General features: G+C 38.4%; 3 protein-coding genes across 5 annotated transcripts; 2 read left to right on the top strand and 1 right to left on the bottom strand.

Annotated features, from left to right (window-relative positions):
• Positions 1-171: 171 nt before the first annotated feature.
• On the top strand, positions 172-7,357 carry ubn1 (ubinuclein 1). Its single transcript, XM_042484623.2, has 14 exons — positions 172-474; positions 983-1,075; positions 1,282-1,380; positions 1,711-1,845; positions 2,015-2,106; positions 2,224-2,830; positions 2,968-3,038; positions 3,668-3,797; positions 3,890-4,017; positions 4,646-4,762; positions 4,876-5,019; positions 5,115-5,165; positions 5,333-5,961; positions 7,218-7,357. Exons 1-13 carry the CDS (start codon positions 181-183, stop codon positions 5,937-5,939), a joined length of 2,568 nt encoding a protein of 855 aa, XP_042340557.2. The 5' UTR covers positions 172-180; the 3' UTR covers positions 5,940-5,961; positions 7,218-7,357.
• Positions 7,358-7,740: 383 nt separating this feature from the next.
• LOC121941765 (intercellular adhesion molecule 1-like) lies at positions 7,741-13,939 on the bottom strand. 2 transcript variants are annotated; one of them, XM_042484636.2, is made up of 7 exons: positions 13,800-13,939; positions 12,122-12,220; positions 10,971-11,046; positions 10,237-10,375; positions 9,822-10,154; positions 9,360-9,590; positions 7,741-9,079 (listed from the first exon to the last, which is right to left on the bottom strand). In XM_042484636.2, exons 2-7 carry the CDS (start codon positions 12,145-12,147, stop codon positions 9,009-9,011), a joined length of 876 nt encoding a protein of 291 aa, XP_042340570.2. In that variant the 5' UTR covers positions 12,148-12,220; positions 13,800-13,939; the 3' UTR covers positions 7,741-9,008. The 2 variants fall into 2 exon arrangements, with proteins under 2 accessions (XP_042340570.2, XP_042340568.2); XM_042484634.2 differs by having other exon boundaries at positions 12,122-12,332; positions 13,800-13,854.
• A 1,672-nt stretch (positions 13,940-15,611) lies between these two features.
• On the top strand, positions 15,612-19,379 carry LOC148189965 (uncharacterized). 2 transcript variants are annotated; one of them, XM_088075791.1, is made up of 4 exons: positions 15,612-15,768; positions 16,678-16,951; positions 17,044-17,181; positions 17,338-19,379. In XM_088075791.1, exons 2-4 carry the CDS (start codon positions 16,687-16,689, stop codon positions 18,222-18,224), a joined length of 1,290 nt encoding a protein of 429 aa, XP_087931917.1. In that variant the 5' UTR covers positions 15,612-15,768; positions 16,678-16,686; the 3' UTR covers positions 18,225-19,379. The 2 variants fall into 2 exon arrangements, with proteins under 2 accessions (XP_087931917.1, XP_087931916.1); XM_088075790.1 differs by having other exon boundaries at positions 17,044-17,199.
• Positions 19,380-22,266: the final 2,887 nt, after the last annotated feature.

Genomic DNA, 22,266 nt, shown 5'->3' with positions numbered 1-22,266 from the left:
GAAGTTACTGCTCCACGAAAAAAAGTCAGATTAAAACTACTTAAATTTCAGTATCGATTTTTTTTTTTTAATTTAAGAGAGAGATGTAAATTAGTGAGTTTATAGACTATGTGCAGGTAGGCGGGTTTACGTCAGGTAGGGCAGCTGTGACGTGAGCACACCTGTGTGTATTTCGACTTAATGAAGCCCTCCAAGCCTCGGCGTGACTCACGCCAGAGTCCGTTTGTGTTGTCAGCTGTGATGGCTGAATCTCGGAGGGTTCAGTTGACCACGTTGTCCTGTGATGTAGGCCTACCTTCATCCCCTGTAAAGCCGGCCTCGACCCAAAAGCCTCCGCCAGGTGTTCAACGGGGGAAAGAAAGCGGCCCAGACCAGCCCGAGGACACCAAAACAGTCCGGCTGATGCTCACTTTATTCGAGCCTGACGAGAGCAACTTTCCGGAGTTCAGCTACAGTCAGCTCATTGACAGCGAGGTGGGTCTAAATCCTGATTTCTACTGAAAAGAAATGTTATTCTGCAGCTTTAGGGATTCAAACAAACAAAATAATATGTGGCTACTGACACACTTGCTTTTCTCCCCATGCGCATGTCACATCAGTATCTGACAGGGTTTACCTTTTATAACGTTTTTTCTTTTTCAAACTTTTAAAATAAATACATAGGCCTAGTGACTGCATTTAATCTTTTGAATTGCTGCACTACTTAAAAATCTAATCAAATTGAAATTGTATTTTTTTTTTCTTCACATCATCGGTTTTGTCTTAAGGCAGGAAAATATGGAGAATCCTTTTTGCAATCAATGATTTTTGTTTTCCAAAATGCAAATAACAGGATGGTTTATTTTTTTAAAGATAAGATAAAAGTTTGTGTTGGTTTCCACCAGATGCCCCTGGTCTTCTAAAAAAATAACAATAGTGACAGCAGAATGATTAGAGATACTGAAATCAAAGGTGTATGTGTGCACTAAATGTTTGACTGTAGGACACTGAAGTCACACTGAACAGATTCGAAGAAGAAGAAAAGAGAGAAAATGATGAGGTTGCTGCTATTGCAAGGAAGTTGGAGGAAAAATATGTGAGTATTTTTTAATTTTCTTTTTCGTATTTTTTTTGTCAAAACTGAATTATTGTTAAATGCAACAGATTTTACCCTCCTTTTTGAAATTATAAAATTAGTTTAAATTGTACTATAATTTTTTTTAAATGGCAACATTACTGAGTAAAATCAAGCTCTTTATCAAGATGGTGTCATATACAATATTTTGCATCTTTTTGTTGCAGGGTGGCAAACCTAAGAGACAGAAGGACCGCATTCAGGACTTGATCGATATTGGCTATGGTTATGATGAAGAGGATTCTTTCATTGACAACTCTGAGGCTGTAAGTCACCGTTAAACCACATGTTTAAATTTCCCTAGAAATTTATTATATCAGCAACTTTGTAGATCTGTTGAATTGCACAAAGACAGTTTTGATTTACTATTTATTAGAATTTATTGCTGTAATTACTCACCAGATATTCTGTCTGCTCAAGCATTGGCTCATCATGAGGGCAGTTCACTCTGGTCTTATTTTAATAATATTTCAAATATGTCCCCAGTTTTGATATTTAGAGGCCCATTTATCCCTCCTAACATTATTTTAAAAATATTTTTCTAATTGATGATGTTTTAATCATATTATTATCTTGTTTCTGGCTGGTCTTTGTAGTATGATGAATTCGTGCCAGCTTCCATCACAACTAAATTTGGTGGATTCTATATAAATTCGGGCATACTGCACTTCCGCCAGGCTTCTGAAACCGAGGACCTCACCACAGAAGAGAAAACGCCTCAGTCCTCAAAAGTAAGTAATGCATTTAAGAAACTCACACAGCATAGCAGTGGATGTTTGTTATTCTCTGGAAACATATCAAAGCTGAAAAAGCATTTTTCAGTGTTCCTTTATAAGCGATTGAGTGTTAAAACTTTTCTTTGCACTAAAGTTTTCAATACCTTCTAACATTGATTTTAAGAAACGTAAAATCAGTGGCAGACAGGATAAGACCAAAAAGAAACGCTGCAGAGAAGCTGGAGAGATGATAAGCAATGCAGATCTAAAATCAAGGTGAGTTTGACTGAAGCAGTGTTGCCTTTTGTACACAGCTTCTCTCATGCTAATAAACTTGATTTATTAAGATTCTAGAAATTATTCTGTTGTAAGCATAACATGCTCATCTTGCAGCACTTTGTCTGAAATTGGACCGAATGATGAGATGAAGAAGAAAAAGAAAAAAAGGGCTGCTGGCACATTAAGCGTCACCAGCATGTTGAAGAAGTTTCAAAGAGAGAAGGAGAAGGAACGACAGAAGATGGAGAAGATGAACCCAAGGCCAGCTGCGTTCATGGGCGCAGTCACTATCCCTCTGTGCCCGGCAGATGCAGCTGGGGGTGGAGGTTCAGGACTCACTGACCCTCTCCTCAGTTTAATTGGATCAACCAACGACCATGCTCTAATCCAAGCAGCCAACACAGCGGTTTTTGATATTGATTTAGACTCTTTATTAGACGTCAGTGAAGGGACTTTATCACCAAAGATGGCTCCTCAACCTGCAACAGAGCTTTTCACACCCAAAACAGATGATTCGATCCTGATCACTCCCAGTCTTACCCAGTCTGATGCTGCTCCAGAGGTCCAACCTCCAAATTCAAAGAGTAATTTGCAGCTTCAGCCTCATTCAGAGCAAGTCCAGCTCCTGACACAAACTGGTTTTACCCCATCTCATCAGTGTGTCCCGTTGCCAGAGGGACTCCCCCCAGAACTGGAAGACAGCATTCGAAAACTCATGGTGGTGAGACTAAATTTTATTTTTGTGTTCCGTGGTGAAGATGTCTCTGTGTGCATGTGCGGACACAGTATGTCATTATCATTAACTGTAAAATGGCAAGTGCAGGATTTATGCATAGTTAACGTGCAGTCATTTTTCAGATTGCCAAGACCTCAGAGGGAGAGTCAAAACTCAAGTTCTTCACTCCGGAGATCAACTCAGTCCTGTTAGAGTGAGTAATCCAAAAAACACAGACAAAACGTGAATCCTTGTGTGCAAAAAAAACAAACAAAACAAGGACCCACTCATGAACACACTACTCCATAGCAGTGGCACCCAACTTTTTTCCTCAAGGGACCCTTTTTCTATCATTGAGTAAGCTGATGACCCTTGATTAGTTGACACATTTTATGGATATTTCATATAATGTTCAATCGATAACAGTACAGAATAATTGGTACTGTAACCTAAATAGTGAACCCAATAACTGCAGGAAGTTTGTGCAAATCAAGTGATTCATTTTGAGAAGATTATTTCCTCTGAATAGTTAATCAGAGATGAGTTATCCTGATATTTATGATAATCGTTTCTTGATTATGTCTTTATAACATTTTTAGCGATCATTAAAAAGCTTATTTTTTTGGCGAATTTAGTGTTTTCTTCTCCCTAAATGCTTGTTCATTTTTCATTCCGCTCTTTGGTATTTTTAACTGTGAGCTCACACACAGATCTGAATATCTGCTCTATATTCTGACTTTAAAAGATGAAGCAGTGTGTTCTGGCTTTTGTTGTTCACAGTGATATTGAAGCTGGTTTTCAAGTGTGTTGCTATTTCAGCTCACTGATTGTGTCTTAATCCAGAATTGAGTTGCAGTGTCGGGAACAGGGCGGCCAGTTGCGCTCCAGAGTGTACACACACCTGTCATCTTTCCTGCCCTGCAGCAGAGAGACACTCCTCAAACGTGTGAAGAAACTTTTACTCACACACATGGTGAGTGTGTTTTAAAGTTTGAGTTAATTATATAGCTGGTGTGGGTTGTTCATGTTATATATTTGCATTTGACTTGCTTTTTGAATTCTCAGAAGGAGGAAACCCCTGACATGAAAGATCCTGTGCAGAAACTGAAGGAGGCCATCGGTAAAGCTATGCCTGAGCAGATTGCATGTTTTCATGAAAACTGCCGTGCGTATGATCAAATCAAGACTTCAAAGTAAGTTCATCGACATTTGATCTTGCATTATCTTTGTGTGATTTGATTCAAATGCCAGAAGTTTATTTAGTTTATTTTGCACTGATTGATGTAAAAAAAAAAATGTATGGAAATGCAGACTTTAATTCAGATGGCCAAAAATTCACTTACTAGAATATTAACTGAAAATGGCAAAATTGTACCAGAAGAACAGACTAATACATCAATGGAAGATCTTCAGAAGGTGGCATTTTGCTGTAAATGCTCTTTACTGCCCCCCCTTGCCAAAACAAAGTGTGATGCAAACTTTAAATTTTAATCCTGAAGGAAAACATCATAATGAATGCATGTCGAATACTTTTAGTATGTACAGAAGCTGCCATTACAAAGCAAATACTATTTCATGTAGTATGCAAATAGTTATGAAATACTATTTGTCATAAAATTACACATTGAGCTATGACCTTTTGGCTCATATATCTGTTGCACTCCAATCAGGATAGGAATGTTTCATCATAGGATAAAGCTGATGACTCAGCATCTATTTTTCATGTGTCATCACTCATTTATTCAGTTGTTTTTCTTTTAATTTGCTGCCAGTCTGTATCTTTCTCCCTCTCACCTTGAACTTTGCTTATACTCATGTCAGGGAGGAGGAGAAAGACGGCAAACAGAAGGTAAACGTAGGCTCAGAGGACAACGTGGAGGACAAAGGTGGGAAAAGAGGAGGTCCAAAGAAGTTGTTCAAATGGAACGAAGAAATCAGGTGAAATATAATTAAGATTTCTTGATTATTTGATGTTAGTTAACTTACATGCTTTAGTGCTTATTATTCCATTTTTACTTTGTGTAAATATAATCATATTTTCTCTCATGCAGTGAGAGTTTGTGTGATGTGTTACGGGTGAAAATGGAGAGATACGAAAAGGAAAGGAAAGGGAGTCAGGAGATGGAGGAGTACCTGAAGACCTTGTTGGACAATGAGCTCAAACCGCTTTGGCCAAAAGGGTGGATGCAGTCTAGGTTGGTGACATTGGTGCAAATCCCCACCTTCAGTCATGAAATGTTCATACTCTTAAAAGTAGTTATTATCTGCATCTCATCTTTTGTTGTTGCAGGGTGCTGCTAAGGGAGAGCAGGAAAATGTTGAGCCCCTATACATCATTACCGTGAGTAGAATGCAAAGTTAAGCTCCACCTGTCTGTGCTAATTTTGGTAGCAGTTTCTAGATGCAATTAAAAGCTCCAACTGGTTATATGAAAAATCTGATTTTTTTTCCCCTTTTGGTAAAAGGATGTCCAAATACAAATTAATTTGATGTCTCATGTCTTCTCAGAGTAAAGAAGGCCCGGCCTGAGAAGAGGCAGCCAGCTATCGCTGGCCCTCCAGCTATATTGGATGGCTGCACTGTTCTCCAGGGCTCTCCACCAGTGATAGGACCCCCACAAGAAGCAGACAATGTCTTTATCAAGAGCTCAAATATCTCCAATTCTATGCCACTTGGAGCTGAAAAGAAGGAAGCTGCTGTCTTGATAAAAATGGAGGGTAAAACAGGAGGAGAGGTGGCAGTAGATGTTGGTTCCTCTACACCTGCAAAGGCAGACAAACCTCTGATCACCACTACATCTGCTCCAACAAATTCCCCTCTGGATCTCCTTGCTGATCAAGCGCTGGCTCGGGAACAACCTTTTCCAGTTCCCCAGGAGCTCCTATCAGCAGCTGTTGCAAAATACAAACGTTCAGTTCAGCACTGGAGCTTTGGGGTGGACATTAATAGTCCTCCTCTTCCTCCTCCGCCTCCTCAGTCCAGCCCAGTCGGTTTCCCACTCAGTGGAGTCTGTCATGGTTTGCCCCAGCTGCTGCAGGCTAAAGACTTTGCCCGGCCCATGGATGGTCATGTGCAGATCATCTCTGATGATGATGACGTCGTTATTATACCGTGACAACTCCTAATGCAGACACACAGTAAGTTTCATTTACTTTCATTTTTTATAAACTTTGGGTGACCTAACAGTTGTTTACTCTTGAGTTTGGCAGAATGTTTTAAATGGTTCTCCAGTAATTTAGTATTAAGACAAATTTAAAAAAATGATCAAAATCAAAAGAGCAACTCTGACTTTTAGTTTCTACTACAAATCAACTGCAACTTTATTTCCTGTATTACAACTAATAGCATATTTTCCCTACCTGTTAAAGCTCTCATTATTCAAACTCTGCATCTGATTTACAGATTTAACTTAAGGTTCACCTTTCAGTTAGGTTTACATAGCCAGACCTATATCACAGTGTCAGCACTGGAGAATGCTCTGTTTGAACCCATAATGACTCTGCATGAAGGGAAAGAACCCCACTCGGGGTTGTTAGTATTTCTTTAAACCAGTCCCTGCTGTGTTGGGTGGTGCTAAACCTCAGGTGCAGCTACATTACCTTTGCAAAATAAGTGTCTGGAGGAAACTTACTTTGGTGGAACATTTGCACATGGGTTTGCGAGCCCTGGCATTAAAATGGCTGAATCCCAGCAAAAGAAAATGCTACATGATACATTAAAAGACATTTTAGCAAGTAGGTTGCTAGCTCTGAGTTTGTTGTTTCACACATGGTACTAAAACAAAGTGTTTGAAATGTAGTTATGTAAGACTAGTACCACATAGCGACAGGGATTTTGAAAACTGTAACATGCACTAAGTTTGTTACCATTGGAAATAGGTGGCTGATGACAGGCTCATACTAAAGTCCTGTGAGCTAAACTACTTACTTTCCAACTACATCTGCAGTATGGCCTTGAGATTTGTTTGAGAGCTGTGAAAAAATGTAGTCAATGGATCTTAAATTGCTATTTTTTTAATGTTGGACTACTATATTATACAGCATTTTGCAATAAAAGCCTGCATGTGACCAATGGGAAAACAACTGCCAGTAGTCCCATTTAAAGATAACATAATGCAACAACCAATGCCCAAAGTGGAGTCTATCTTTTATTTTTATTTCTTGGTCCAAAAACAACCCAAAGCTTTTGTTTTGTGAATTGGGACATTTTTATGGTTGCAAATTATATTATATATAAATCACCCACACTTGGTGACCTTATCTTCCTAATATATATAAAATGTTGCAAATACCTTATAGATCCTAGTAGTTTGCCTCAGTGCCAAAATCCGTATGATGTTCAGTGACATTTTGTCAAATGGATGAAAAATAAGTCTTTTGTCTTCTCTTTCTAGCTGTGAGTGGTTTCCTTGCAGATGGACTGGACACATGATGGGATTCTACTGTGATAATGACACTTTGACTCACTTGTATTTGAAAGGCTTTGTTTAAAATGTGAATTATTTACTTTGGATAATAAATAATTAAGGGCTTGCATGTTGTGTAGCCTTAAGTTTTAAAATTAACTACATCCAAGAGATTATTTAAATCTCTCCCTCTCTCTCTCTCTCTCTCTCTCTCTCTCTCTCTCTCTCTCTTAATATATATATATATATATATATATATATATATATATATATATATATTCAAATTAATGAAAACGAGGATGGTCTTTTTAAACAACACATTTAAAGGCTTAGTGACCATCGTGTGTGTGACTGAATATTGTCTACCTTTTTTTCTCTATTACTGAAGAGCTACCTGCGAAAAAAAGGATGTGTTCTTTTTTTGGTGTGAAGTTGAGCCATCACAGTCGGACCATATTTTGTTATTGAATGAGGCAGTCCAAAGCAGGAGAGGGCTGCTTTTGGGTAGATATTCCAGATATTCCAATATTTTAATGCATAGAAGACTGAATGCAGCCTTGGTGAAAGAAGACCTGGTGCTTTACAGTGTTAAAAGTGTAGACACACACAACACTTTGAATAACACTGATCATTTTGTTACAATTTGATTTTCTTCTGGGAAACCATTGGTTTATTTGACATGCTCAATCCACGCAAACACCATTGCAGACAAAGTACCTCCACTCCCAGCAAGACAATACAACCCACCACACCTTAAAATTGTTCAAGAATAGCCCAAGGAACGTGACAAAGAGCTCAAGGCGGCGGCCTTTACTTCAAATTCCCCAGATACCAATCTGATCAAGCATGTGTGGGACGCACCTTTACCCCACCTCACAACTCACAAGACTCAACAGACTGCCACCAACACCCTAATGCCAGAAATCACAGGACACTCTCAGAGGTCTTGTGTCTAAGTCTCCACAGGTCAGAGCCAAGTGTGAACCAAGGAGGTCCCACTATGTAACTGACACACCGGTATAGTGCACAAATGTTCGGATCGGTCTCTCAGTAAATTAGAGGACAGGTTAACGCCTTGAGCTCTTTGTCACTTGGGCCATTCTTGCTCAGCTTTTATGTTGTGGCATGGTGAATTGTCCTGCTGGGAGGGACACTGCCATTGGGCAGTGCCATTCCCATGAGGGCGTTGTACTTGGTCTGCAGCAGCGTTTGGGACAGTGGAGTGCTTCGAGTGGCATCCACCTGAATTCAAGGACTCAAGGTTCCCAGCAGAACATTGTAGTTGAATTGAAATGATCAATGTTATTAACCAGCTACTGGTTGTAGTGTTTTGGTTGATCTTGTATATACATACGACCGACCTTGTAAAAATTCTGGAAAGGATTCAGACAGCTCATAAACATACTCTTAAAAGAAACGGGCAATCAAGAAGGCACACACTATCACACATCAATAAAAGTGTAGATTATTAAATTGAAGAAGACTGTGAATTTATTCCTAGAGCAGCTTTCAGTCTTTGAGATATGAAAGTTAGCTTTTCTGCAGATTACATAAAAAAACATTTTAGTAAGAAAACTGTACCTGGGCAGAAGCTCTCAAAAAGAGAACTTTCTCTGCTGCTAAGACCCCAATGTTTTTTGGAGTGTTGCAAATTAAGATGTGCAATAAGACACTGATGCAAAAGTCATTCATTTGAACAAAAGACAGACAGCAGGAGGCATTCATCTGGAAAGCATGGAAAGGAGACTCACACATCACGTCGGGTTCTCTTAGGAGATATTATAGCCAGTTAATTATCTGAAAAAGCAAGATGGCCAACAGGAAATGTCTATTACAGCTCTTTGTAGTTCCTAGAAAGAGAAAGAGACAAATTAATTCCACCAATGCAGGCTGACATTTTAACCTAAGTTTAATTTTTTTACTCTAATAACGGAACAAAGCAGTATTTTTCAGAAAATTTGTAAGGAAGACAAACAAACATTTCTAATTATAACTTGATATAAAAAATAATGTGGCTTTAAAATATTGTTTGCAGGTCTCATGGTTGCACTGATAATTTTCTTGTTTAAAATTTACTGTGAAAATGCAACAACATTCATGATTTTAATAATACAGAAAACATACACTTACCACTGCCAGTAAGGACCTCCACCTCCACTGTAAAGTTTTTCTGTCCAAGATGTCCATTTGCGGAGATGGTGTATTTCCCAGCATGCCACTTGTTTGGGTGAGTGGGCAGGGCAACCACCTGCCCATCTCTGAACCAGGTGACTAAGGGTTGAGGGTTTCCTCTTACCTCACAGCTAAGGCGCTCTCCTTCTCTCACCCGCAGCTTTGTAGGACAAACAAGCTGCGGCCCAACTAAGAGGAGAAATCAGTAGTGAGTGAATGAGAGGAGGAAAAGATGAGAAAGCCGATATGTTTTTATCAGGAAAATGCATGAGAGAAAATAAGGGATTGAAAATAGGAAAGGTGTAAAGATTCGAGACTCGAGAGAGAGAGAGAGAGGTAGAGAGGCTAGAAATAAAATTTCTACAGAGGTAAAAACTATGTATGTTAAAAACACAGTACATATGTTAGTAGTTCACTTACAGAGCACAGTGGCTGTTATATTTTGTGACTTCACCACTGGAGGGAGCTGTGGCCCTTCAGGTCCCAGTTCCAGCCTTGCTTCACACCAGTACTGGACTCCGTTGTCCTCTTTACTGGGGACGATTTCTAAAGTGAAGGTCTCATTCACTGGTGTCTTCTCTGTATTGTTTTTGGACTGTAGTTGACCCAGTGTTGTCTGTCCTTTGTAGAAGGTCACAGTGAGGTTCTCAACAGGAGCGACATCCTCGACTTTACACTGCAGAGTGTACTGATGACCCTCAAATATCGGCCCACTGTGATTAACAAAGCTGATGGACACACTATCAGGAGGCTCTGTGGAGATGCATCAACAGATAAATCACACAGAAAAAAGAGAAAATGTTTCTCTAACAGAAAGAGAGAAATATAAACTCACTGTAGACTATTAGAGGGAGATGAATGTGGCACTGGCCTCCCTGTTCGGATAACGCGTAGCACGTAGGCTTGATGCTCCATTCAGTCATACTGTCCACACTCCAGACCAGAAAATGATCCATAGTTATTTCAGGAGGTGCCTGGAATTGCAAAAGTTCACAGATCACAAATTGCTAAGATTATATAATAGAATGGTACCATATGATTAGCAGTCTGTTAGGTAATGTAATCAAATACAGTAACCTTGCAATAAATCCAGTATCGGAGAAGCTTATTGTCTGTGCCTATGTGTGGAGTGGGTGTTGTCCTTCTTGGAGTCTCTAGGTTTGGTATAGTAGAGCGTACCACCTTCTTACTTTCATAGTTGGGCTGAAACATTAACAATGATTGTCTTTTATTGTTTGGCCCAAAGCGCAGCTAAGGGGTAATGACTGTCTGTTGTGGTGGTCATCTCTACTTTCTGCAAATGGTGTTACTGCCCAGTGCACCCTGGGAAAGTTTACAGATAAGTCTGAGGTGGATCAGAAGATCAGCACCACTGAGGTCATTGTACTCTGTTGGAAAATGTGAATTGCCCCTGTTAAGAGTGAGTTGCTGCCCCGAGTGAAAGAGTTAAAGTATCTTGTGGTGTTGTTCACAAAGTGGAACATTGATAAGCTGATGAGATTAGGTGGTGCCAAGTTACTCTTTAAGCTAAAAGGGTTTTCATATATTAGAAAGCATAAATATCCCTACCAGCGAGACTTCCCAACCAAGACCAGAAAAAGCCATCGTGGATACAGAGCAGTTAGCTGTAACGGGATCTTCAAACCTGAGACAAAAGAGTTGACATACAGTTATTAACACTTATTTATTTACATAGAAGCATGGAACAAGTATGCTTCTCAACCACAATACACAATAAATAATAGGTGATCTGTCTTTCAAGCTTTTTTTGTGTGTGTTTGCTTGACTTTTAGTGCCCACATTTGTGCACAAATTGCTAAAATTCTTCAATTTTTTCTGCACCTTAGCAGTAGTACAAGACACTCCAAGCAACTGCCATAGTACGAAGAGCAAGAAAGTCTGCATGAGGTGGGCAGGAGGGGAGGTGGATGGGTCAAATAATTTCCGCACTTGTGTTATTATGCACAGCTAGGCGTCAGTTAAGAACAAGGTCAGATGGAACTTGTTGTGTCTGCATGATATGCCACTGGACAGCGTCACGTTGAAATGCTGCCAGAAATGACATAATATTAAGAGCACAAAGGTCATATTGGGGTGGGTGGAGCATTGGATAGATCCAACAACCCCAAACTTTCATGCGGGAGCCTGTTGTTTGCTTCCCATCTAAATATGATTTTTTTTCTTTACCTATTATGTGCCTTTTTTGCCTTTTCATCTGTGCCATCATGTGCTTTTGTTGATGTCCTGACGTTGGTTGCCATGTGCTGTTGTTACCTAGGCATAACCACGTGCAGCACAATTCCGCAATCTGCTGCTGTTGCAGAACATCAATAGTAGATGCATAAGGATACCTGGTGAAAGTGGAAATCCACTGCAATATGTGACAACATGGGATAAGCATGTGCTGGACCGTCCAAAACTGATGCTGGTGGGGTACTTAGACCATCATAATTTGACACCAAGGGCCACTGACCAAGCATTGATAAGTTGGGAGTGACTCCCTTCACCCAGTGCTACCTTGTGCACAACAGCAATTATGGTATGTCTCATTACTTTGGTACAAACACTTAGTTTATACATGAGTGTAAAATGTAAATATGTAGATTCTTTTGAAATGAAGACAAGAAAAACACACAAGTAAATGTTATTTGGAATTTGACTGAGCAGAACCATTAATCACTGAGCCACTGCACCACCCTGAAATAATATTCCCAACATACCTGACCACGAGAATGGAGGGTGACATCGTCAGAGGGCAGCGGACTTCCTTTGTTGACTCAACAGAGTTGCTGACAAGGAGAGGGAGGGGAGGTGGAGCACTGAGAAAAGGAGACAGCAGAGATGGGAGGATTGTTGGGGAGGGAGACGGAGGTGATATTTGTGATGGAAGAGGTGGAGCAGGTGTGTAAGTGGAAACAGGGGATGAGGTAGCTGAGGTCATAGGAGCGGTCGGACAGCAGGAAGGAAAGGGCATAATAAGTCACTTTAATGCAGATATATAAACAAACATATTTTAAAGACTCTCTCCAAATCATTGGGGATTAGTGGAGTAAGTGGAGTTTCACTCCAATGATGCTCAGATACTGACTTGAATCCACAGTAGTAGTGAAAATCCAATTGCAGAAAAGAAATGCTGTATCCTATCACATGTCTGTGCTGATGCTGTGAGCCTTATGAACTCATGATTCATTTCCCCCTATCTTAACATAATACAGACGAGGGTCAATTGAATTTTGCCATCTCGTGAAATAATACTCTTTTTAGCTGATCTATTGTGAACCATTGTTTCATAGCACACTGAATACACCCAGTATGTTCCTCTGAGGAAGGAAGGACACCCTGCCCAAGTCAAAGAACTCGCTCCTCTTTTCTATGACCATTGTTCCACTGAATCCTGAGGTTGTTCTGCTGCCTATCAAGTGATCTCACTCACAGTAGCTCCCTGGTGTGTTCGTGTCGGCATAGCGGCTGCCAAAATTTATAGTTATGTTTTCCATATGCCAGTCTGTAAAATGAGTGAATTAAGACAACTGCCAGGTTATGACAATCTCATCTTGAAAGCTGAAGTCTAAATTAAACATTTTTGAAGTCTAAATTAAACATTTTTTTCCTGATTCAGTAGTATTCAGTGATAGAGGATGAACCCAGATCCTTCACTTAGGCAAAAGTAACAACATTACAGTGTTAAAACCTGCATTCATAATGTTACTCAAGTAAAAGTAAGGAGGCTTTAGAAGCAAAATATACTTAAAAGTATCAAATTTAAAGTACTCATGCAGAATGGACACTTATCATGTATAATATTTTTGGATTATTATTAAAACATTAACACTCAACAATCATTTAATGCTGTGCTAAACTTTTAAGCTGCTTTATGAGGTGCTTATAAATTTTATTGATTTGTAATGGATTCAATTTCATAGGATGAAATATTTTGTTTGGATTTTGTTGATTTTTCAAACTAAATAGAGACTAAAGATGTCCGACGGATGTAGTGTAAATCATAAATTTACCCAAGAGGGCTTTACAAACTCTATAACATACCTGTCAGCTACTCTGTTTACAGATTCTATTTTGCTAATCTTCCTGCATCAGTCTGTTTTTGTTTTCTTGTCAAAAGCTGGAGAGTTTTACCCCGTTATTGCCCTAAAAATGTCTAACATTACACAAACCGAGAAGAAAAAATCACTCTTTTGTTAGTCTGTTCACTCGTTATTGACATTCACAACCTGTGTTGAGGGGTACTTCCTTGCAGCATCACTCACTGTGAGGAATCACAAGCCAAAAAAGCGTTACTATTTTTAAACTCCAAGTCTGTAACACCTAACTGTTTCCATATCAAGCCTTTCGTCTTGTTAAACCTGCCTGTAGCATTCTTCTAGGTGTTATTTCACTCACCTGAGCCGAATAGGCAAAACAGCAGAAACGTGATTGGCTGTCCAGATTTACACATCCTTGATCAGATTCCCTTACGCAAAATATTGGCTGCTGATAAGGCTTCTATGTTGAACACCAGTTACTGGCTGTGTGATGCTGGCAGTGGCAAAGCCTGAGATTTCTGAGAAAACAAACTGGGCACTTCAGGTTTTTATGGGAGAGTGGGTGTGTATGTTTTTTTTTTAGCATGTGTGTTCTTCTTGTGTGTGTCTGAAGCTGCACTGAAGCTGATGATCAGGCAATTCCTTTGCTTTGGCCTCTGAAACCCACCATGGGCGTTCTCTGTTAGTAAATCAAGAGAGGAAGGAAGGGAGGGTCAAGAATTATGCAGTGTAGTGCTGCTGCACAGAGGGCAAGAATGAGTACGCATTGTGTGTGTGTGTGTGTGTGTGTGTGTGTGTGTGTGTGTGTGTGTGTCTGTGTGTGTGTGTGTGTGTGTGTGTGTGTGTGTGTTATTACAGAGTATCCAGTGTGATCAATATTCTGATTGTTATTGAAAACTCACTTTCTCCCCTCCACCATATTGCTACATGGCAGCCCAGTGAAAACCATGTATCTCCATATTTTTCCATTTCATATATCTCCTTAAAGGTACAGCTCGTAACTTTTACGGAAATATCTTTGTGTCATATTTGCTGTAGCTGTCGCTATATTCTGAAAGAAGTGTATGAGGCCAATAGTATGTAAAAAAAAAAAAAACCCTCTTTCCTCCTCTTCTTCCATTGCTTTTAATAATGTGGAAAAAAATGACCACGGCCCATTGAAAACAACCATTCAGAGCTGAGAAGTCTTTAATGCAGCTGTTAATCACATCAATCGGTGCTTATGAATGGTGGTCAAATCTATAAACTAGACAGCACTGATCAAATATGAATTAAATTTCTGGCTTTCATTGCCTGTTGGCCATTTTTCCAGATGTTTTCAGAAGCACATTTTAGTGTACTGTTCAGCTGTAAAAGGAGACAGTTTGTGACCTGGCCGCCATGTTGGAAACAGTCGACTAAAATGCCAAGCATCCAAATTGCCATCATGAAGTTGATCCTGCTGGTAGGCGGTGCTTGGCACTTGTGTTGACTGTTGACTGTAAGATGGTTGGGTCACACTCATTTTATCGTTAAACAGTACACTAAAATATGTTTCAGAAAACATCTGAGGTTAGAAATAGGCAATGCAGTGACAGAAACTTCATATTTGATCACTACTGCCTATTTGAACATTTGACTGCAATTATATTGACATGATTGACAGCTGCGTCGTAGATTCCTTGGCTCTGACTGGTTGTTTCGTTCACATGCTGCAAGGCCATTAAAAGTGTTAAAAGGCGAGAACAGACAGTGGCAACATAGACAGCTGCTAAAGGTGCCACCCAGAGGTTGTTTTTTGTATGTTGAGGCTAAATCGTGTCATGGCTAACTTGTTTGTGTATATTTCCCATAAGCTCTTGCTATTGTTAATAATAAAAACAATGTGCCAAATACGCTAGCTCCAGCACTGAGATAAGCAGAGGTATATGATTCTTTTTTTCACGGATCAGCTGTCTCATTAGTACTAAAAATAACTTTTTATAAAATGTACTGACTGCTGTTTTGGTTCTAAGAGCCTAGAATCTAAGAGAAGATATTGGTTGTTATCAGGTGGGCACAAACATAACTTTAAATGTAAATTTGTTGCCATATCAACAAAGACTTGTGATTGACAAACCTTTGCTCTGTCTGTTAATTTGTAACCGCAAACTTGGTGTTTAAACAGGTTTACATCCGCGTTGACGGTTACTCAAGGTTGACTGTGCTATCGTCACTCTTCCCGTCAGATCATAAGGAAATCTGAAGCAAAGAGTAATAAGAGATTAAGCGTCAGGTTCGCTTCAGTTTCAGTCTACTTGGATTGTTGGACATCTTGAAGAGTTGAGTTGACAAAACGCTGACTTCAGGTGAATGGTCTTTGATTTATATTTGCATATTTGTTCTGCACTGAAATTCATTATAGCTGTTTAGCAGACACAGAGGTGTCCCTGCCCGATATCTGGAATGAGTGACTTTAGAGAGCTGTGTTAGTCTAGGATATTCTTTTCTACATACAGACATCTGATTATTGATATGAATATTTTTGCTTTTATTTTCAAAAGAACATTTTGAGGATGTATTCTTTACAAATGTAAAATATTTTATCACTGTCCAATCAAAACCATATATTTGCAAATTCAGCCAAATTAAGTGATTTTTTTAAAAGGAAAATCTTAAATAAAGTGTTATGTGGAGGACTGCATGTGTCACATAATAGTTTTTGAACTTATCGAACTGGGCTGGGTTTCATTCAATATTTTACAAATTAATAAATTAATCCACCAACATTTTATTAACTGATAAAAATAATTATTGAGAAAAATTACAAACAAACTCATTACAAGTAGATCAAACAAGAAAAAATACACAAAAATGGGACATCAAGTGTAAAAAGTAATTGTCTCTCAAATAGTGAGATTGAAATGTGCATTATTTTTGTTAAATATTCTATTAATTCTATGCTACTGACCAAATAGATACTGGTTGATAAATCTCTCAAACAATTTACTTGATACCTGTGGTCCTCTCTACTTAAAGGCTGAGAATATTCTCATTCCAGTGCTAAACAAACCATTTAAAACCCCACTTGATAATATGATAAATGCATTGTCACAAAACTGAAAAATGAGCCAGTTGATTAACTTATAAAAAGCTGTCATCTTAGAGACAGGTGGTTTTTCCAAGACAGTGACAATGATGTTCAGTAATCATCAGAGCCTTATTAATTTCAGATCATAAAATGCTCTCTCGTGACTAATTCATTCTCTCCTCTTCAGTGTTTCAGGATGGAGGCGCCAAAACTGCTCTTGGAGACTCTGGAGGGTCTGAGTAGACGTGATTTCAATAAATTTAAGTGGTATCTTGGTCTGAAAATGTTGAAAAGCTGCAGAAAAATCCCACTGTCCCATCTGAGGAGCCCACATCCACATGACACTGTGAGTAAGATGCTAGAAAGCTACGGGGAAGAAATGGCTGTGAACATAGCAGCTGCGATCTTAAAGAAAATGAAGCACAACGACACTGCAGAGGAGTTACAGAAAGCACACACAGGTAAAGTAAATCCCTGAGTTTATAGACACTGTGTAAGATTTGTTAAATTGTGTCTTTTAATGATTCTCTGTCTCTTGATCTTTATTTTCCAGAGGGAGCAGCAGCTCAGAAGAAAGTCTCTCATGCACTTCCAAGATCCTCATCTGCTTTGGCCCTTCCAACTGATCAGAAAACCTCATCTGATGGAGCAGCTGGTGCCAGCACTCCGAGGCCCATTAACCACACTAATGGTAGCAAGAATATCACTGGTAGTATTGATTGTGATGTTGGCGAAAAATGATAGCAGTATTATTGGAAGTAATGTATCGGTGACTAATAGTGGTACTGTTCATGGAAATGTTCTGATTTTCTCAATGTTTCTCTGTTTCTTTATCTTTATTTTCCAGATGGAGCAGCAGCTCAGGAGAAAGTCTCTCATGCACTTGTGAAATCCCTGTCTGCTTTGGCTCTTTTAGGTGGTCAGACAAGCTTTACCGATGGTGAAGGTGGTGGCAACACTCCAAGGCCCATTAATGCCATTAATGGCAGAATAAATTTCTTTGGTGGTTACTGTGGTAATAACAGTGTGTTTGGACATAATAATGTGGGGATTAATGTTGTCTGTGGAAATGGTGGAAATGCCTGCGTTGTTAGCGGTATTGGTGGTGTGATTACCGATGGTAATGTTGTAGAAAACACTGGGAATGATTCTGGCGGTGTTTTTGTCAGAAATGGCGATGTGTTTATCGAAGGGAATGTTGAAGGTGATATTAGAGGAGATGTTAGTGATATTATTGGCAGAAATGGTAAAGTGATCATCAGCGGCAATGTCTACGGAAATGTTGGTCCTATTGTTGGCTGTAAAGGTGATATGATCATCTCTGGTAATGTTGTTGGTAATGTGTTTGGTTATGAGGGCACTGATGGTCAGCTGATTATTACTGGTAATGTTAACGGAAGTGTTTTCGGTTTTAGTAGCGATAAAGTGATTATCAGTGGTAATGTCAACGGTAATTGTGTGACTAATGCCTGCAGTAATGGTGAAGTGATTATCAGCGGGAATGTTAATGGTGATGTTTTGACTAATGTTAGCAATAATTGTCAAGTGATTATTAGTGATAATGTTGGGGGTATTGTTGAGGATAATGTTAGGAGTCTTGTTGACAGTGTTCGTGCTATGGCCATCAGAGATGCTGGCCGTCATGTATCACTGCACACGAACAGATGGACAAACCTGCCTGGCAATAAAACCTATTTTGATTCTGATTCTGATTCTGATTCAGATTCAGATTAAGATTCTGGTGCTGGATTAAGGAGATCAAGACCTCCAGTGGCCCCAACAGTTTACCTTCACCACTATTACTATAAAAAGTAAGCAGAGGACAGGAGGAAGGTCAGTCTACAAAAACTGAAAGGCAGTATTCTTGGAAATGTAACCATCTGAAGCCTGAGCAAAGTGGCATATATAATTAAGAAGTATTATAAATATATTTTTCTAAAGTTTTTTCCTTAGTTTTTTCCTAATATGTAATAGTCCCTCCAGTTAATTTTCAGATGATTTCCTTGTCACCTTTTACTGTTTTTTAACAGGACATTTGTGGGACATTTCTTGTCACGTTATTAGATTTTCCCGATGATTTGGAAATAAAATGAACCCATTTTTCTAAGATTTCAGAGGTTTAAATGCTAGTAAAAGGCATCTGAATGCAGCACAAGAAAACTAAACAATACATTTGTCTTGTGTTTATTGTGTTTTCATTAAATTTGACACTGGTATCGTACAAATCATGATATGAAATGGTTCACTTGAATTAAAAGCAGCCTTTATCCTTTACAAAAGGGATAAAGCCTGAACAGGCAAACTTACATTTTTGCAAATTCTCCAATACCACTGACAGATAGTCGACTTCAATAACCTCATAATTATAAAAACACAGCTGCAAGCATCCCAATCATGTTTATCACTTCGTTGCAGCATTTCTGTATTTGCTTTTTTCTTTTTTAAGTTGCACTGCACTGAGCTCTCAGGACCATAATCAAATCATCTTTTGTCCATGTAAAACACTTTAGACATTTTTTTATATTGAAATTAAGTTCATTGTTATTATATGTTATGAGGTGAATAAAGAATCAAAAATTAAGGTCTATAGGTTCATTTTTTCTGAGTGGACTTTATCCACCGAAGAAGACTGATATGTGATTGAAATATCTAATAAAAGCTAATAATTTGACCTTAAATTTTTTGACAAACCAAAAAGTTTTGGTAATAAAATGTGTTGTTTCTTTATTTTGTAGTTAAATCTAGCCATATAGCTAGAAGCTTTGGTTTATTTTGCTGCTTTTATGTTGTGAAATTGCAGTATTTGAAATGTAACTTTTCAATGTTATGAGCACCATAAACTTCTGTATAGTCTGTGCACCATTGTATTAAAAGCCTAATGTGGTGTCATTCTCTTCTATTATTTTGTGAAAAAAAAAGTTTTCCCTTTTTAGCATACCTGTTTTTATTTTTTAATTGAAGCTCAAATTGTATGTATTTGTTTGACAATTAATTAAATGAAGTTTGGGAAAAAATGGGATTATTAGATTAGGAGATATGAGACCTGTTTTTCTTATAACTCATTCACCGTAAAATCAAGATACTATTATCTTTTTTAGGTAAACAGCCTATTGTACTTTTCATTTCACGCCATTTATCTGCCAGCTTCAGCTACTTTTCAGTTAACAAGTTTCCATACCCTTTCTGTCTAGCCAAAACCAAGTATTTCCAAATTGGTGATTTTGAATTTGTTTTTGATCAACGGAGCAAAAAAATAGAAAATTTTCCTTAGCTAAATTAACATTTTCTAGCAATAATATGGTTATAACAGGGCAGAGAGGCTAGACACACCTGGTGATCTTACAGAATACGATGCATTGCTGCAGATTAAACTACCAAACAATACATCAAGGAATTACAAATATCTTAATCGTAAACTAGATGTTGACGACTAAGATATTTGTAATTCCTTTAAGCAGGAAAATGCAACATACACATTAATGCAGCAGTAATATTTATCCAAGACAACATATGTATAAATACTGACAGATAACATTTTATAGCATAATTAGTTCTATTTCTTTTGATATTAAGTTTATTTTGCTGATAATAGTCACTTTTTTTTACTCAAGTAAAGTTTTAAATGCAGGACATTCACTTGTTGTGGATTATCTTCGTATTGTAAGTGCTTTTTCTTAAGTAAAATAGAAGACTTCAGAAACAGTGGTTAAAACTGTTCCAGTTTTGAGTGAGAGGGCTGCAGCCAGCATTATATCTTTACTATCTTCATTAAATGTGGTTATTTTTGCCACAGACAGGATCAGTTGTTATTACAAGCGTCTGAAGTATCTCTCTAACTTTTGCTTGATCAGCTTGTTATTCTGTTTAAGTCTCACTCAAGGAGAAGTCTCATTCTGATGGTATTATGAATTAAATTTTACTTGAATAAGACATCTAGTACATACTTTGAACAAAACAACAACAACAACAACAACGCTTTCTTGTTCCTGACTCACGTGTGACTGAACTAACCAATCAGAAGCTAAGGAAAATGAGAGGGGGGAAGGGGAGGGCTGCAGAGGAGTTAGAGAACAGATGCACAGGTGCAGTGGATGATAAGATTTTAAACTGGATTAACCCTTTTCTTTCTTTCTTTTTTATGTGGGTATATTCTGATTGTCTACATCTGTATCCCTTTATCTGCAGGAGTGAAAACAACTAATTCTAGTACCTCCTCCCCTGCTGTGGCACCTCCTGCTGCTCCTGCCATGTCAGCTCAGCATGGAAGTGTGATCATTGCCCGGAAAGTTGCTGTTTGCATCTCTGGGACATGCGATCTGACCAAGAAAACACACACAGGTGCAATAAATCAATTTGTTTGTAGATGCTGTACAATATTCGCTCAAGTGTGTCTCTTACGGATTCTCTATTTATTTACTTATTTATTTTCCAGCAGAAGTAGCAGCTCAGGAGAAAGTCTCTCGATCATTTGTAATCCTCCTTACAAATTCTGTACTAATGGTGCAGCTGGGGCATCACTCCTAGGGACCTTTATGGTAGTTTGATTGTCAGTGGTAATGTTGGTGGTAATATTTGGGGAAATGTTGGCGCAAATGTTGGTGCAATGTTAGACCTAATGTTGGATCACTTACAACAAGTCTTCCAACCGCTCCAACAGCCACAACACAACTGAACGCAGAAACAGAAGGAGGAAAAGTCAGTCTCTAGAAACTAAATTTTATTGCATTTTTTTTGCATTTTTTACTGCATTTTATTTGGCAGATGTTTTTTCATGGTAGCTGTGAACTGTTTTACCCATGTACTGCCCTTTGAAACTTTGTTTTGAAGGGTGCAAACACAGTTTATTATGATGTTATAAAGTTACTGACGTGTGCATACTCCATCCACTGTGTGTGCTTGCTTGCTTGCATGCTTGCGTGCGTGTGTACGTACGTGCGTACATGCACGTCATATTTATATAATGAAAATCTTTGATAAACTCACAGCATGCTGCTTTTGCTACATGTCCACTCAATGCATATTCTTTTAAAGGTGGTGTTAGTTGAGGTATCTGTGGGTTTTTAAAATGGGCAATACATTTTCTTTCTCACCTTCTCTCTTTCTGTTAAATTTTAACCCTGAACTATGACCAGTTTACGCCCATGTTGGTGTTTCCGCGGGGATTACTGAGCTGTCGACAATCTTCCCGAATGACAAAGAGGAAGAAGCTTTAAGTATCGACCAGGCTTCAGGTGCACTTCAGTTTCTGTCTGCTTTCTCTGATTATTGGAGCTCTGGTCATCTTGGATAGTTGACATAAGAAAATACTGACTTCAGGTAGGTGCTTGATGATGTATGTATCACTTTTTCTGCTGTGATTTTAATGGTAAATGTTGTGCAGATACGTAAGCTTTATCTGAATCATATATTGGTATTTTTGAAACAACCTCTTCGGGATGAAATTTGGACTGATATATATAATATTTTATCACTGTCAAGTGAAAAACACACATTTTTGTCATCTGAGCAGTCGATATCTAACTGAACAGTAAAACCAGATTAATACAAGATTTTACAAATACATTTAAATAAATCTATCAACAAATGATATAGACCGATTTAAGTGACCAACAGCAATATTATTGATTACTGAAAGAAACTACAAATAACTTCAATTAAGAGTCAAGTAAGAAAAGAAACAAGAAAGTGGAAAAGCAATTTTTTTTTTTTTTTATAAAAAAGCCCCCTCAAATGCATACTTACAAATTATAGCATAGTTTTGTCCAGCTCAGATGCA

Source organism: Plectropomus leopardus, chromosome 3 (assembly GCF_026936395.1).
Source record: "Plectropomus leopardus strain MGB_pleo_1.0 chromosome 3, ASM2693639v1, whole genome shotgun sequence".
Taxonomy (NCBI): domain Eukaryota; kingdom Metazoa; phylum Chordata; class Actinopteri; order Perciformes; family Serranidae; genus Plectropomus; species Plectropomus leopardus.
This window is presented reverse-complemented; position numbering and strand designations above follow the sequence as displayed.